This window comes from Xiphophorus couchianus, chromosome 11 (genome assembly GCF_001444195.1).
Source record: "Xiphophorus couchianus chromosome 11, X_couchianus-1.0, whole genome shotgun sequence".
Lineage (NCBI taxonomy): Eukaryota > Metazoa > Chordata > Actinopteri > Cyprinodontiformes > Poeciliidae > Xiphophorus > Xiphophorus couchianus.
Window position 1 is genome coordinate 10,013,982 of NC_040238.1, and position 16,324 is coordinate 10,030,305.

A 16,324-nucleotide genomic window follows, 5' to 3' on the forward strand; every position below is an offset into this window, starting at 1 on the left:
ACTGACAAAAACAACTGGTGTGCGTCACGTGAAGCCCACTGGTGACTTTTCTCAAAAAAAGTGTGTTTGACTCCATCTGTGATAAATTATAGTGTGTTTTCACTTGTTAGTGGGTCTAATGATAACTTTAAATGTTGTAGGGAAGATGTTCTCCTCTCTAACAACATGATGCAGAGGAGAAGCTGCTTGACAAACACATCTAACTGGCAATGATCTGAACCACTTACTGAAACGTTTTCCTCACTACACTAACTTTATTAGAAATACTATGCCGTGCTCATTAGACTTGCACATAATAAATAGGATAGGGATAGGATAGGGCTCCTATCTAGGAAGATGAGCACACACTTCCAAATTGCACATACCTGCTTAAGGAATATGTATGTGTCCGAGAGTTTGAACACAGTGACATGCAAATTTGAATTGTTCCAGGAAAAATGTGGCTCAATGAAGAGTGAAGCACCTTTATATATATATATTTTTTATCTTACTCTGGTGAATAGTAATTTCACAACCATACAAAATGAATGGGTTCGGCAGAAAACCAATGATGTCGGTAAAACTACTTATCTCTCAAGCTCAGTACTGTAGGGATGATAATTTGGACTTATTTTCCAGCTACAGGAACTAGAGACCTTGCAGTCACTAGTGGTCCATTTTCAGACCATCATTTCACAGTAAACAAAATGCATCTGCTTCCAGAGAATGTAGCTGTTTTCATGTTATCATCTGAAATTTTGCGGTAATTTGTGTACAGTTCTGCTGTTTCTTTGCTTTCTGTCAAACCACTCTGGCAGTCATTCGGCTTCCCCATCTTAATCTTACAGCTCGTAGTTTGAAGAGGTTTGTAACTACTTCCAGAAGTAGCAAGAAGTAATGCTCAACTTTGACCCCGTCATTCTGTGTCAGGACTTTTTTTAGTCGATCATAAGGCTTAAAGAACATGTGTAAATGTTTCCAAGAGACTCTAGGGAACAAAAGGTTAATGAGAAAACCTTTTGAGTTGACTGTGAACTCAATGGAAGTTTTCTAGGATTCAATGTAGTCATTTGTATGACAGCTGAATCTTGGACTAAACTCATCAATACTCACTAAACACAGCAGCAAGTCTACAACAGCGTCTGAAAAAGAAAGCCAACATGGTCCAGTGGGCCAATTAAACTTCAGACCTCAAAATGATTCAAATGCTGCGGTGACACTTTCAAGAGCTGTTCGGGAACACAACTTCAGTAAACTGGAATAGTGATTTAAGAGTAATACATAAACCCCTCCAGATTATTCGTTTTATACAAGTTAGAATTCCTGAGAATGCCAAAAATATTACACAATCTTTAACAAAGAACTGCGCTGCTGCCCTTCTTTCCAAATTTATTAGTGAGCTTTTGTCTCCACCTTGTGATGTGCAAGTGGATTGCATTATTATTTAGTCTAGAATAAATGCTGTTCAGTTCAGTAGCCATATTGCGGCTGGAATAAAAGAAAGTAATTCACAAAACGTGTTTAATTAAGTCCACGTTTATTTATTTTTTTTTTTTTTAATCAAGACTTGTAATATCAACTATGGCATAATGAGGCAAAACTTGAGGAAACTCTATCTATCTATCTATCTATCTATCTATCTATCTATCTATCTATCTATCTATCTATCTATCTATCTATCTATCTATCTATCTATCTATCAACCAACTATAATATTGAAGCTTGAAAAATAACTTAACTGTGAAATTTACCTACCGTAAATATTTCATTTCCTATCTGTGCTGCTGCTAATTAAAAGGCCATCTGATCTAACTGTTTACAACGCCATATTCAACGCCTTTCCATAGTAGAAAACGGTTGAAAACTGATGTTTGTTACAGCAAATAAAAATATAGATCTTGTAAATTAAGCCCGCCTTCAGGAAAAAAGTTGGCCAATCACCGTCCAGGGCAAGAACTTCCGCCACACGGACGGAGCATGTTCCATTGTACCGAGCAGTTCTAAAACAGTGTCGCAGTTTTGGAGGTGTCAACTGTTAGAATTCCGTTAAAGTTGCTTTGATTGTGGTGACCAGTCGTCGCTACTTAGTGAAGAAATCAGATGAGGTCGTTGACGACAGAGTAACGGGCGACTGCAGGGACAGAGTGCGGTGGTTCTCACCGAAGAAATTCCATCCAGCTTCAGCAGCGGCTCTTCCACCTTCTTCCGCCGGTTAGCACCGTAGCTAAACAGCGTTAGCCGCGGTTTGTTTTAACTCCCGTGAATCCGATGAGTGGAATGTTTTTAACCCGGAGGCATCTCAGTTCGAGTCGGTCAGAAACACAGACGACGACGAAGGCTGTTAGCTCCGGGATTAGCCGCTAAGCCGAGTTAGCTACTTGGCTAGCCAACTGTCGGGTCGCCTTGTATAAAAACAAACAAACAAAAAAATAAAACAGCACAACGTGTAGTCAGGTACAAACGTTGTTCTGGTTAATATTTATTGCTTGGACTTGAATTTCACCGCAACCGCGCAGAATGAATGGGTTCAGCACAGAAGAGGACAGCCACGACGGCCCGCCGGCTCCACCGTTTTACGGCCAGAGCTGCTGTCTGATCGAGGACGGGGAGCGCTGCGGCCGCTCGGCTGGAAACGCCTCCTTCAGCAAGAGGATTCAGAAGAGCATATCGCAGAAGAAGCTGAAGCTGGACATCGACAAGAGTGTAAGATCACTTTTTTCTGAACGTTTACTGAAATTTCCGTTAAAAAAAAATAAGTTTGGGACTCGAACTCCTCAGCTGTTGTCGATCTGCTGGTGTTTACGGAGTCCCGCATGTTGACTGCTACTTTAACCGTCAGGCGTTATGTAGGACAGCACTGTCAGCCCGCTTCATCTTCCAGCCGTCGCACTCTTTTCTAACACACCCCCTATTTTCTGTGTGTTGCTTAATCTCATTTTTGTGGTTAGTAAGCTTTTCTAAAGCTGCCAGGGCTAAATGTAGCTGTTTTTCGAATACTTCTTTGTTAAAGAAGTTTCTTAGTGATGCTGAACAACTAAGGAATCAAGTTGGATCACAACTGGCAGACAGTTGCAATATAGGGTAAAACAATAGCTCTTATAATGTTCAAAGCAGGAAACTGTTTACTTCTAGGAAACATTCACGTTTAATGACCGAATAAAACGCCACGTTGCTACTACAAAACACAAACATGAGTAACTTTGAAAACAACTAAGGTAACTTTTTAACTTGGAAATTGTACCCTTCCACTCAAGGGTGTAAATCTCATCTCATCATTGGGGGGGGGACCAGAAACAGGGAACTTTCTTAAGAGCAATTTTGGGGGGGTCAGCGAGGTTCCATTGAAATGTAATGTAAAATGTGGTTTAAAAAGTTTTTAAACCACATTCAAGCTGCAGGACCAAAAATGACTAGTAATGCATATCAAACATGTTTTATTCTCAGAAAGCAGACTGCAGAGAAGTCAAATAAAAATTCAAATGTTGCTTAGATACGAGTTTTGTTCAGTCTGACTGATGTAATCTCTGCTACACCTTTACAAAAGGTTGAAGTTCTAAATACAAAAGTTTTAATGAGTAACTCCTCTTAATAAAATTCCTCATAAACATTGATTTATTGAAATGGCTCCCAATACAAGTTATGGGCTATTTAAATAATAACTTAAGTTGCTTTATTTTTAAGCCTTTTTTAGTTTTGGCATGTAACTGAAAACAAATAAGTAGATAGAAATTAATATCTGGGGAGTATCATAATTTAAAGGTAGCACTTAGGACCCCCGAACCCCCCAGGATTTACGCCTATGCTTCCACTAGGCGGGTGGGACATGGGATGGGATTCTTACAAAATGCTAACCTTTAACTAAAACGCCTTACTTTCACACTCACTGTATTTTCACAAACACTAGTGTAATATTGTTGGTTTTATTTATTGATCAGGAAGAGCAATTTCTTCATGCTGGAATGATTCAACATAAATATTTCATCTGGATTTTTAAACAGAGTAATACGTTGATATAAGTGGGTTAATTAGGTGGTTTATTTGCTAGGATATTTTCCTGCTGTCAGCTACGCAACAGGTGTCAACCCATTGTTTTAAAACAGTGTTAGCCTAATATTAGAGTCATATTTTTTTGTGAATAAAAGTATTTTCGAAAAGGTGACTTTTTCTGGAACTTCAGTGTTCTCAAAATCACGACTTTTTAAAATCTTTGCTATAGCATGATGCCATAATCGTGGCAGACATTTGCTTTCATTTCCAATGGTTGACCTGGAGTTGTTTTCCTACCTTCCAGGTGCGACATCTCTACATCTGTGACTTTCACAAGAACTTCATCCAGAGCGTCCGCAACAAGAGAAAGAGGAAGACGAGTGATGATGGAGGGGAATCCCCTGACCACGATGTGGAAGTGCCTGAGGTAAGCTGGGTTAAAGCGGACTAGTCAACGCTCTCACACCACCTGACATGTGTAAATGTTGCTTCAAAAGTAAACTAGTTAATATTCTAAGATTTGATTCAATGCATATCTGTGGGACACCAGGTAGTTACCATTATGCATGTGATCTGAAGTAATGGAAACATTCAGATGCTGTGAATAACAGTATGTTTATTATTCAGTGCTTTAACAAATAAACTAGTTTCAGAGAGAGAAACTTAAGTCCACAAAACACAAGGAAAACCTGCTCAATAAGTTGCAATAACAAAATATTTTTCAGTCAAAGCAGATTATAATATATACTCACATACAATGTAAATAAAATACACCTTTTATTTCTAGAATTTTCCTTGAAAATTCAGCCCAAAGTCAGAGTGTGTGATGCTCAGGGAAACTCCAAAAATAAACCAAAGAGCTCCGGCCCAGAAACTACATGTCTCAGCATGTAAAAGTTCAAAACGTGACAGGAAAAGGTTGAACAAGAATGACTTGTTTGGAAGGGTTGAAGGAGATCCAGCAAGATTTAGATTTGCAGAGTTTTATCTGACACATTTCTTTGGACAGATGAGACCAGCACAGAGATGTTCAGTAGCAATTCACAGCTTCATGTCAGGTGGCAACCAAACACCTCAAACCACAAGGCGGTGGAAGGGTGATGATTCCAGTTTGTTTCACGGCTGCACGACCAAAACATCTGAAGTCATGGGGATTTTCTTCACACGGTTTTTCTACATGTTTTTATTGTAAAACCAATTGTTCACTTCCTCAAAATTGCCGTTGGTCAAAGAACAGATCAGAAGGCCGTCTTCTGCCTCTCGACGTAAAACGTTCTCATCACTGTGTTGGTGTTTTCAGGTGGATCTGTTCCAGCTGCAGGTGAACACGCTGAGACGCTACAAGCGACACTACAAGCTGCAGACCAGACCTGGTCTCAACAAGGCCCAGCTGGCAGAGGTAAACACACACACGCACACACACAGCGTTCTATCAATAGCAAGTTACACATCATCTTCTGTATTCAGTTGCAAACTCTTTTACAGACTGGTCAGATCCTTCAGTTTGTCTTAAATGTGTCTTGTTATTGTGTTTTTGAGTTTTGTCATGCATGGTAAAAGTTTTGTCTTGCTGTTGATTTAAAAAAAGAAAATGTATGCTGTGCTCAAACTCAGTTGGAACTGCATTAACACCTCCAACTACTTGAAATTAATTTTCCGCAGAGTTCAGAAGCTTGGTGTCAGTTTCAGTTTGTTATTGTTAGAAAACAGGCCTTCATTTATTCTGGACAGGTGAGCCATTTGTAGTAGTTTCTCACACAATTCAGCAGGGGGCGCTCTATATGTTTCTTTGACCTACTCTGTGGCCTGTTAGTGATGTGGAAATTACCGTAGACGAGTAAAAACAAGCTGTTTTATTTACAGGGTGTCGATATTTACGAGATGCGTATAAAATGTGTTTGAAATGGTTGGAGCCAAATGGTCATGTTCTCAGTTCTGCATATCATTTTAGTCGCGTCCAAATGAGGTTCTCACACAGTTGCATTCAGTTTATGGGAGACAAAAAAAACATGTATTGAACTTTTTTTTTGACCCAAACAGTCTAGCAGCACTATTGTAACTTGAAATATTTCACGAGGTTTTATTTCTTAGTAAACAGTTTAGAACTGTTGTTGTCATATGTGTTGTCACTACAGTGTTTGAGCATAGACACAGATCCATGCTGACATACCACAAACTCTTTTGGTTAATTAATATACAATAGAGATATTGAGATGATTTTTAGCTGGGTCATAATGGGGAGAAATGATTCATCAGCCTTTTACTAACTACTTTCTGTTTTGAGCGGTGAAAATTGTTTACTCAAATCTATTTGCTGGGTCCAGAAGAAGTCTCCAAAACATTCTAGAGCTGTAATAATAAAGTCAAATAAGGTCTCTTTGTTTTGCATCCTTAGCAGAAATTTAATAAGGCAAAGGAGAGGATTAAGTATTTACCGGAACAGATGGACATTTGCCATTTATTGTGAAAAATCTCTTACCGTGATAAGAATTTTTGCTTATTTTTTTCATGATAAATACTGATGTTAAATATTGATGTTAAATAAAAATAAAAAAATGTTCAAAACAACAAATGTTCTCACTATTTTCTCCACTTTGGTTCCATTAGCGTACCAATAAAAACGTACATTTTAAAATACGATTAAATGCAGTTACTGTGCAGATGGTGATGTAAATCACTTTTTTAAAGGGACAGTATCGTGTATTTTCCTGGCATATAGTCTCATTTTATACCACAATCAAGTAACCGTCACCGTCACTTGTAATAAAAATGCTGTATATATTAAATATGACATAAAAAAATTTTACTTTACAATTTAACACCTTCAAATTGGGCCTCGGTCTCTTGAAAAACTGCTCCTCTTTCTGCCTATAACAGCATAACAACCCCTCTATTAACCATTTAATAATGTTTTTACCAGCGTTGCAGTGAGAAGTAGCTGATATATTGAGCTCAGTAGATTTGCAGATCCACCTGGTGTTTGCTAGTTGCTGCTGGCTAGTCTGAAGGTAGTGAGTGGGGGAATTGAAGGGCAGTACTGCTCTGAGAGGTAGAAGCTTGGAAACTGTTGCTCAGAGGAGGAGCTGCACCTCAAAGGTGGGGCTAGGTCCACCCGGGCGTTTTGCTCATGTGAATGGTTGCCACAGGAGTTTAGAGGACTTCTCAAACATTCATGAAAGAATTAAGGCAACACCCCAGGTATGTTTTGATGAGGAAATAACATAAGTTTTATATCTTTAATTTTTACAAGATGTACAACTAAAGAAAGTCGATTTTACACAATACTGGCCCTTTAAGTCACTGGTGTCTCAAAGAAGCTAATTTCAGATCAGGTTGTTTTTCAAGACAGTATTTGATGGTGGCACCATGAATGCTGTGCTATGCAGTCACTGTCCTGCTAAACGGGTTATTACCTAAAATTATTTTTTTTAATCTCCATGTCCTAAGTTTGTATGGCCCAACCCTAGTTGTGATGTGATGTGACCCAGCTTGTTATATTTCTCCATTTAAATCAGACTCCAGACCCAGCAGCGGTTTAGCTCAGGAACTTCACCTCATATTACCACCTTTTTATTCACTTTTAGCCTCTTTCCTGTTTCCCCTCAGACCGTGAGTCGTCACTTCAGGAATATACCTGTGAACGAGAAGGAGACGCTCACCTACTTCATCTACATGGTGAAGAGCAGCAAGAGCCGCCTGGACCAGAAGGCCGACGCAGGCAAACCGCTGGACTAAGCTTCCCTCTGCCGTAACCCCAGCAACAGCTCCACACCAAACCTGGACACCACTATCAGCAGCAGCTCCCCTTCCCACTGTCGGACCAGAACCTTTGCCGTCCTGTCAGGACGTTAAACAGAACTGGAGGAGACGTGGAGAAACGACGAGTTCACTTTCTCGCCGTCACTGAACTCTCCATAAAGTCTGTGGAGAAACAGGGCTCATTGCGGAGATTTACGTCGTAATACTGTAAAAAAACAAAACAAAAAAAAAAACAATACAGCATCTGATCTGAAATAACTCAGCTGACTGAAATGTACAATATTGCTGCCTTAAGAGTTTAAAAAAGGAGAAACAAAAAACACTTTGTTGGTTATTATTTTTTCTTTTTTAGCTGGTGAATAGACTGTTAACACATTCAGAAGCAGGAGGCTGGAAGGGAAGAGGTTGAAACAAATGACATGTTTGAAAAAGGACACAGTCCAGGCTCAGGTTCGCTTTCCAACTCAAATCTAATCACATCATCGGAAATAATGTGTAAAATGAAATTTAAATACCTGAAACCAGTTCTGTTGGCCTGTTTTCAGATGGAATGTGACTGGATGGTGAGGATTGGTGCAGCGCTTTGAGCCTCTCTTTCCTCAGTAGAGCGTTTGTTTTGTGGGTACACACTGATTTATTTCTGTTCGATTTTCTTTTTAGTTCTGCTTTTATTCTACGTGTTGTTTGAAGATGCCTGCATATTTAACAATGAACCGAAACCTCCACCGGTATAAAATCGGAAATCGAAGGTTGTTTTTTTTTTTTATACTTCAGAGCAGAAGAATAACAGGAAGATGTTGTCCAACTTTTTTCTCCCAGTTTGTAAGAATTGATTACTGGGGAATGTTTGTCTTGATATCAAACTTACAGAAATTCTTAAAGTCTTCACATTTCATTTCCATCTGAAATAATAATGTGAAACGAGCAGTTTCCTTCTGATCCGGTTTGCTTTGCAGAAAGGGAAAGCAGGCCGGCTGAAGCCGTCATATTCTTCAGAACCATCGTCCTCCAGCTGTTCTTGTGGACTGAACTCACTTTAGGATTTCTGTTGCATTTTTCTTTGCTTTATTTTGTTTTTCAGTCTGTGGTACCTTATTTTATTTTATTTTTTTTTTTGCTTGTAGGTTTCTTAGTGTCATGTAGATAACATCCGTCTTTATTAACACACAGGTCATGCCTCGTTATACTGACTGTTGTATTAGAAAGAAAAGAGAAGAAAACATATTTAAGTATGACTGCGTACTGCTCTTAATATTATTAATAAATGTATTGTACAGGCAAAAGAGATTTTAGGTTTTTTGTTCAGGAGAACCGAAGGTTTTAGGAGATGGTTGTTCCACAACTTAGCAACTGAGATACCAAACAAAGAAAATGGCTGAACCTTCCTGCACCTATTGCTGCACTCTACCACTGAAAGGCTTTTAGTCTTTTATATAATTATTTTTCAAAAAATAAAATAAAACATGGCTTTGGCAATTTACAAATAATTTTCTGTCATGAAAAACACTAAATAACCTTGAGTGTTCTAAAATTACAGTTGAGAGGCTACAGACTAAACTAGTTACCTAACTAGTGTTACCTTCATACCAGTCCATGCCTTATTTTATGCCAATCAACAACTCATTTCTTGTCTGCGTACTTCACAGTTGTGCATTTATGTTGTTTTTGTCAAACCTTATCCATTTTTAAAAGCACCGCTCATATCAGCGTTGGTCAAATTCAGGGTCTGCATCCTTCGAGTGTCGCACATTGCGTCATATCGATGCTCTCCAGATCCGATGATGGCTTCACCGAATGCGGCCGACTTTAATTCGTTTATTTTGTTTAATTTGCTCAATTTGAGAGACGAGTCTGATGTATCCTTCTTAAACCATCGAGTTTCATTGTGGGTCGAACAGGAGATCATAGTTCATTTAACGATAGCGGATGAAGCAGAAGACGGAGAATAGTTTTAAATATATATATATTAAATGGCGGTACAAAAATTACAAGCAAGATTTGGAGCTCCAGTTTTACCAGTTTGTGTTTAGTACTGTCTCGGTTGCTAGGCGATAGGACATTGAAAGAGGGGAGGGTGGAAAATCAAAATGTAAAGGCTAAGTCATCCAATTTCATAATTGGTCACTTCTGGTTTTCTGGGTCAGTGAAGGACCCGGCCTACATCAGCCAAGTAGATCCAGCTTCTGAATTTGGACTTCTTCTCCTTTTGGTTTTGCTCTTTAGGGGTCGCCACAGTTCTTTTTCCCCCATGGTTCCTGAATTTGGATACATATTTATATATTATCTGTAGATCCATTGGCCTGTATAACATGTGATCAAACCAAAATAGGTTTAAATAATACAAGCATTATTCCTTACATTCAACTTTAACTTGATTATTGAAAATCACTCGTCTGCTTTTTTAAAAAAATGACCTAAAGGTCTGTAGGGAAAACTAAAATGAATAAATTTAGAAGCACATGAAGAAGTTTGTTTTTGTACTCGAGAAACTGCCAAGTTATGAAAATTGACATTTCAGATCCCATCAAAAGTTATCTCTCTAAAGTTTACAGTGAAACAGAAGTTTGAATTCAAACCCAACACCAATCAGTCAGATCAATAGAGTTCAATTTAATCCAAAAGAAAAGTGCAACTCCTAACGATGAGATTCACGTCAACGTAATCCCTTATCCTGAGAAAGCATGAGGTGAAATGACTTTGTTTCATAGATATAAACTTTCAGAATCGTCTCGGTGTCTGGCAGAAGCACCTGGCTTGAGAGGATGGGAAGTAGATGAATATCTTTTTGCCTTTAGAGAAAACGATCTCGTGTTTTATTTAAAATAACGCAGCAGAGAGAGTTTCTCAGAGCTGGTAGGATAGAGACTGTTCACAACCTCTTGAAAAAATAAAATATCTGGAACGTTTCAGAGACATAAAATCACCACCAGGGGTCCCTGTTGGTCCCTCTGAAATAACAGGATTTATTTGAGCTTTTTAGAGTGTTTGGAAACTTTCTCAGTAAATACATGAGTGTTTATTTTCTGTAAAATAAATACAAAACTAAACCGGAACATTCAAAACGCTTTAAAATACTTTCAATATTTTCAGTTATTTAAAAGTGCCTTCCGAGACAAACATGATCTGAGATATAAAAGCCAAAATTAAATTGATCAAAGTGCACAATAAATTGCCAGTGTGGCAGCTTTTTTTTTTTTTTTTTTTCTACCAGTGCAGATTCCAGAAGTGAGAACTGCAACAACAAAAACATGGATTAAAAATAACATTTTCATTTTTGCATCTACTTAAGAACAAAAAATGCTCGAATCCTAGTTCTGGTCATAAACTTTAGTTTTTAGCCTTTGAAAAATAATTTCATAAGAGCTTATGAGTCCACTTAAATGATGTAGTTTTGTTGCAGTAAAATCTGACGCTTAATATGAACAAAACCACTGGAGTTCCAAATATAATGTCATGAAATAATCCATTTATTTATGGAAACAAATATACCTTCACATCTAACACACATTTCCATTAACATTGCGCACAATAATAAACATTTTATTCCACGTTTTTTTTTTTTTTTTTTTTTTTTTTTACATCGACCGTTTTTACATGTCGGGAGTGAAAAGCTGCGTTAATGTCAGTGTCTCACTCTCGGTTGGTTTTTCTCCTCTACAGTGACATTTAAAGTACTGAGGTAGATTCAATTCATTCAACAACAACAACAAGAGTCTGCAGAGTTTCCACCGCTTGGTTATGACCGCGGATTCAGAGTCAGAATAAAGCTAGAACATGATGTCCTTTTAGTGCCGTCAAGTCAAAACGGAACTCGGTACTTAAATTAAGTCCAGGTTAAATTAGAAATTAAATAATCCTGAACAGTGAGAAGTCGCTGCGAAGCCGCTTTCTGCTTGTGTAATTTACAGGTGCGAGTAAAGAAAAGCGACAGTAAAACGTTATAAGTCTCTTAAACGATGAAAACGGTTTGTGATTGGTTAAACATTTTTCAACGGTAAAGATTACGAATCAATGAAATAAATGTCTCAAATGTGCCGCATTTCTTACCTTGTTATTATTGCAATAATCAACAGAGATTAAAAAAAAAAAAAAAAAAAGAAAGCTTTGCGCACTCTTTGCTCTGAGGGACAAAAACCAGGGAAGGCCAGAGAACACGGACAGATGTTTCTGCCAACATCTGCTTTGAAGTGAAGACCTAAAGTGAAACAATTAAAAAGCAAAAATACCACAAATATCTCTATATTATTATTATTATTATTATTATTATTATTATTGTTGTTGTTGTTATAATAGTGGGGTACGCAGTAATGAGCAGCGCATCTGCAGCTCCTTCTATCCGCGTTGCCCTTTGATTTTCTCCCTTTTAGCGCATCACTGCGCATGCACAGCGGTGTGTTCGGCCTAAGTCGGTGTGTGTGTGTTGTGTGTGTGTGTGTGTGTGTGTGTGTGTGTGTGTGTGTGTGTATGTGTGTCTTTTCTGAGGAGGTCACTGGTTGAGCTCCAGGGCCCAGACCTGCTGCGGCCACCCGGTCCGGCCCTTCACCTTCTTTTCGCCTCCAAAAGTCTCCTGCAGGCCGTCGGTCTGCGGGGAGCAAAAACAGCGCCATCATCATCATCATCATCATCATCATCATCATCATCATCAGCAGCAGCAGCAGCAGCAGCAGCAGCAGCAGCAGCAGCGGCTGACTCATTTTAGAGCAGGTCTTCCTCTCTGATCAGTGTCATTTGGACTCTGCCAGCTCTCTGTCTGAATGTTTCAGTTCGGACCCACTTCGTGCCGAATCCATGGGCCACGGAACCCATACACTTGAATTTTGAACATGTATCTGAACTCTGCTCCCTGATCAAGTATTTGCTAAATTCACACTGAAAAATCATATCATAACGTAAAAAAATACAAATAAAAGTTCGTGGATGCGTAAAGTTATCGGAGTTTATCAAATGATCAAACCAAGTCCAGACTTCAGCGTCTGTCTTTTCTTAAATTTAGATCAAACTTAGTCAAATTTCAACCATGTTTATTTTCACTACTATTAAGTGGATTAAATTCTTAACACCCGATTTTTTTTTATAAAGAAATGGATAAGATAAAGTCGTTTTCCGTCTAAATGTGCACTCATAAGGACGTAGACATTTTTATAGAACGAATGATTATAAAATACACTAACCGAGGAAAATTTGGGTTTTGGCATTAACAAGTTGAAAGATACCGAAATAAAAACGTCATTTGATCCCTTAATGTGGTTGGAAGACGGCTAACCAATGGGCTAACCAGGCTTCACGTGCTTTGTTTTGGCTAAATCTGGATTCAACCAATGGGGTGAAAGCACATTGTCACGACTAAAGATTATGGAGTTCTGAAAGTGCCACAATTGAATAAACCATTAACACTGACTTGTTTAGCTTTTCTTTTAAAGTTTTAACTGCAACACATTGATTAGTAGCATTTTTGAATTTGTTGTGCAATTGTGGAATGATAATAAACAAAATTAATTAATTCATTAATTAATTCATTCATTCACTCATAAATGAACTACTTAAATGTGTTATCAGGTTTTTAAAAATGACCAAACACACAAATTATTTATTACGTTTTTAAGTAATTAAACATGTCACTAATGAAAAAGTGGGCGGAGCCAATAATGTTATGCAGTTCATCATAATTGGCCTGAACCAGGCCTGATGCCAGTTAGACGCTAAAAGATGCTTTATATCTGAATCTATGGAGTTTGATATGCATAATGTCAATTATTTATATTCAGCTACAATATGAACAGGATTTCTAGGATATGATAAATATTTCCCAAATATATATTAATTGTTTAATAGTGATTAAATACTCCGCTTAATTAAATTTTTGTAACACATCCTGCTCAAATATTAGATTAGAATTTCATTGAAGATGTCGGCCCTTTAACAAGTCAACTGTATCTGTCGTGTGTTGATGTCAATGACATCTCAGAACAGAAAGATGCCAGGTTTATATGGGTTTTAACAAACAAATCTACTGAATTAAAAAAAAATGAAGAGCAGCCATTGAGTTAGTGGTTGAGAAAGTTTATTTGTTGGAGCAAGAATTTAAGTTTCTATCCAGCTTTAACAGCTTTAGCAGCTTTAGCAGCAGCAGCGCCAAAACCAAGTCTGAACCTCCAGGCTCTGAGAGCTGCTGCTGTGACATTTTAGTTTTGATCATCAGGTATGACGTTAGTCAACTGTTTCAATAGAGATACGATGGAGAAAACAATATTTGTGAGAATGTAAGCATTTTAGTTAAAATGAGTTGGCAAATGACCTAATTAATTCAAGGGTTTTAATCAGTTATGCTGACATAGCGTCTGAATTATTGAGTCAAATCTAACAAAATAAAATTGATATAAACAGTGAGACCAAATGTAATGATTGTTTGTTTCGTCAGTGTACTTCAGCTCCTAACCTGTGTATTTGAAAGTTGCACATGTTCAGTTTTGTTTGCTGGTTCAGTGTTTTCCTGTTTAGAGTTGATGCAGCTCATCTTGTTCTAAATCATGCAAATGAGGCTTTTCCTCATCCCAGGCCCGTTAATAACGTCACAGTCTGACTAATAATAGCAACTTCAAGCAATATCTAATCAGGTTCTGTCAAGGTAGTTTGCAGCCATAACATGTGTGTGTTATGTAAAATAAAGTAAAGCTCACAAGCTGTACAGCTTATTTGTGTTTATTCAGGCGTTTAATTTAGCTGAAAGTGAATCAGTAGAAGTGGATGTTTATGAAGAACTCTGATGTTGATCCAGCTCGTCATTTTTAGGAATTTGTTTAAAATAATCCCTAAAATGTCACTAATGGAATCGAACAATGAGATTAAGGTTTTTTTATTTTTATTTTTTTTTATTAGTATGTTTACTTATAAGTGACAAAAATACAATACTTTGACAGGTTTAAATACACTGCATGGTTTTTTTTGTTCTCTTAAATTTTAAGTATTAAAAGTCTAGCTTTTCAAATGATTTCATAACGTTTTTAATTTAGATAAATTAATTCCGTGTGTCATATTTACCTATGTTATTCGGAAATTTTGTGCGTAATTTCTAACAGTTAAAATCACAGACAAAAAAAAACTTTGAACGCAAGAAAAAGAAAAGCTCCGTATTTCAGGAGATTTTCCAGTTTAGTCAGAGCGCTCTGTAAACATTTCCAGGCCTACAGATGTTTTCACTCTGACTCAGACTTACAGGCTGCGAAAATAAGTTACCGAAATACAGGGGAGAAATGCTTCGGATTGGGAATAATTTCCAAACTCATGACAATCCCAGAGGCTCCAGCAAACATAACTCACCAGCTCTCGTTTCCTTTTCAAATCCCGCGTTTCAAATTTCTTAATCTCGGCCTTAAAGCCCTCCGTCTCGCCGGAGTCTTTGGCCAGCACGTCCATCAGATACGCGATGTAACTGGTCGCCAGACGCAGAGTTTTGATTTTGGACAGTTTGGTGTCTGCGGGAACGTTGGGAATACACTCCCGGAGCTCCGCGAAAGCCGTGTTGATGCTCTCCGTTCTGCGGCGCTCCTTCTTCGGCCCGGACGCTCTCCTTTTCCCCATCCCCGGCTGGAGCCCCTCGAGCCGGCCGTCGTGCGCAGCTCCATGCGCGCCCAGCTCCGCGGACGGCGTGAAGGGCGCCTGGATCTGGAAGTCCGCGGGCACCTCCCCGTGGTTCACCACCCAGCTCTGGAAGTACGGCGCGTCCTGGTGGCACCGCTGGACGAACGGGAAAGGTTCGTGCATCAGGTGGTGGTGGTGGTGATGCTGGTAGCCCCCGATGAGGTTCATGCTGTGCCGGGAAGAAAATGCGCTCGTTCGCCTCCCCCCCCTAAACCGTCTCTGCTCGGGGATCACCAGTGAGCAGAACTCATTCGAAACTTAGTCGAGGACTCTCCTAAATTCATTTACAAGCTTAAATCAACAAAGACTCGATTTATTTCACATGGTCCAAGATTCTTAAAAATCTCAGCCTTAAAAAGTATTCCAGGGATGAAACGTCGGCGATGCGCCACGGTCCAGATGAAACCTCTTTTCACGAAGAGGACGCAGTGACCTGCAGGAGAAATTTGACCCAGCTGAAGGTGTGAGGCCCCAGGTTTATATGAGCTGGATGTGAGCGTGAGAAAGAGGCAACCAATGGAGGAAATGGGAGGAGAATTTGGAGAGGTTTGGAAGAACATGGTGCCAGAATATCACGGCACCAGAACGCAGGGACCGAAACATCTGCCTCACTGGCATCAGGTTCACATGTACAGGCATAAGTTTGATTCCTTGCTTTTTGTTTTGGTCATTGACGTTTTAATTCGGAGAGTTTTTGTGATTCATCGCGCAAAGAATTTTACGAGCCACATGGCTTGTAGATAGTAAAGGATGTCAGAGTTCTTTTTGTTTTCTTTCTTTTTTTAATTTTTCTCTCTTTTCATACATGACAGAAGTTTTTTCAAAATATTAAGTTCTTATTACAATTTCTTCTTACAAGTTATTAGCACAATGACTAATATTGGCTTTTTTCTTTAAATGTAAGAATTTCCTGCATGGAGTTGATATATGAAGCAGCTTTAGTTTTATTTTGAAACAACAC

General features: G+C 38.6%; 2 protein-coding genes across 2 annotated transcripts; one reads left to right on the forward strand and one right to left on the reverse strand.

The window, feature by feature from the left end:
- The first annotated feature begins 1,703 nt into the window (after nucleotides 1–1,703).
- sap30l (sap30-like) lies at nucleotides 1,704–8,047 on the forward strand. Its single transcript, XM_028032020.1, has 4 exons — nucleotides 1,704–2,682; nucleotides 4,271–4,393; nucleotides 5,267–5,365; nucleotides 7,573–8,047. The coding sequence occupies exons 1-4, from the start codon at nucleotides 2,497–2,499 to the stop codon at nucleotides 7,699–7,701; spliced, it is 537 nt and encodes a 178-aa protein (XP_027887821.1). The 5' UTR covers nucleotides 1,704–2,496; the 3' UTR covers nucleotides 7,702–8,047.
- A 3,124-nt stretch (nucleotides 8,048–11,171) lies between these two features.
- LOC114152575 (heart- and neural crest derivatives-expressed protein 1) lies at nucleotides 11,172–15,853 on the reverse strand. Its single transcript, XM_028030503.1, has 2 exons — nucleotides 15,043–15,853; nucleotides 11,172–12,307 (listed from the first exon to the last, which is right to left on the reverse strand). The coding sequence occupies exons 1-2, from the start codon at nucleotides 15,529–15,531 to the stop codon at nucleotides 12,212–12,214; spliced, it is 585 nt and encodes a 194-aa protein (XP_027886304.1). The 5' UTR covers nucleotides 15,532–15,853; the 3' UTR covers nucleotides 11,172–12,211.
- Nucleotides 15,854–16,324: the final 471 nt, after the last annotated feature.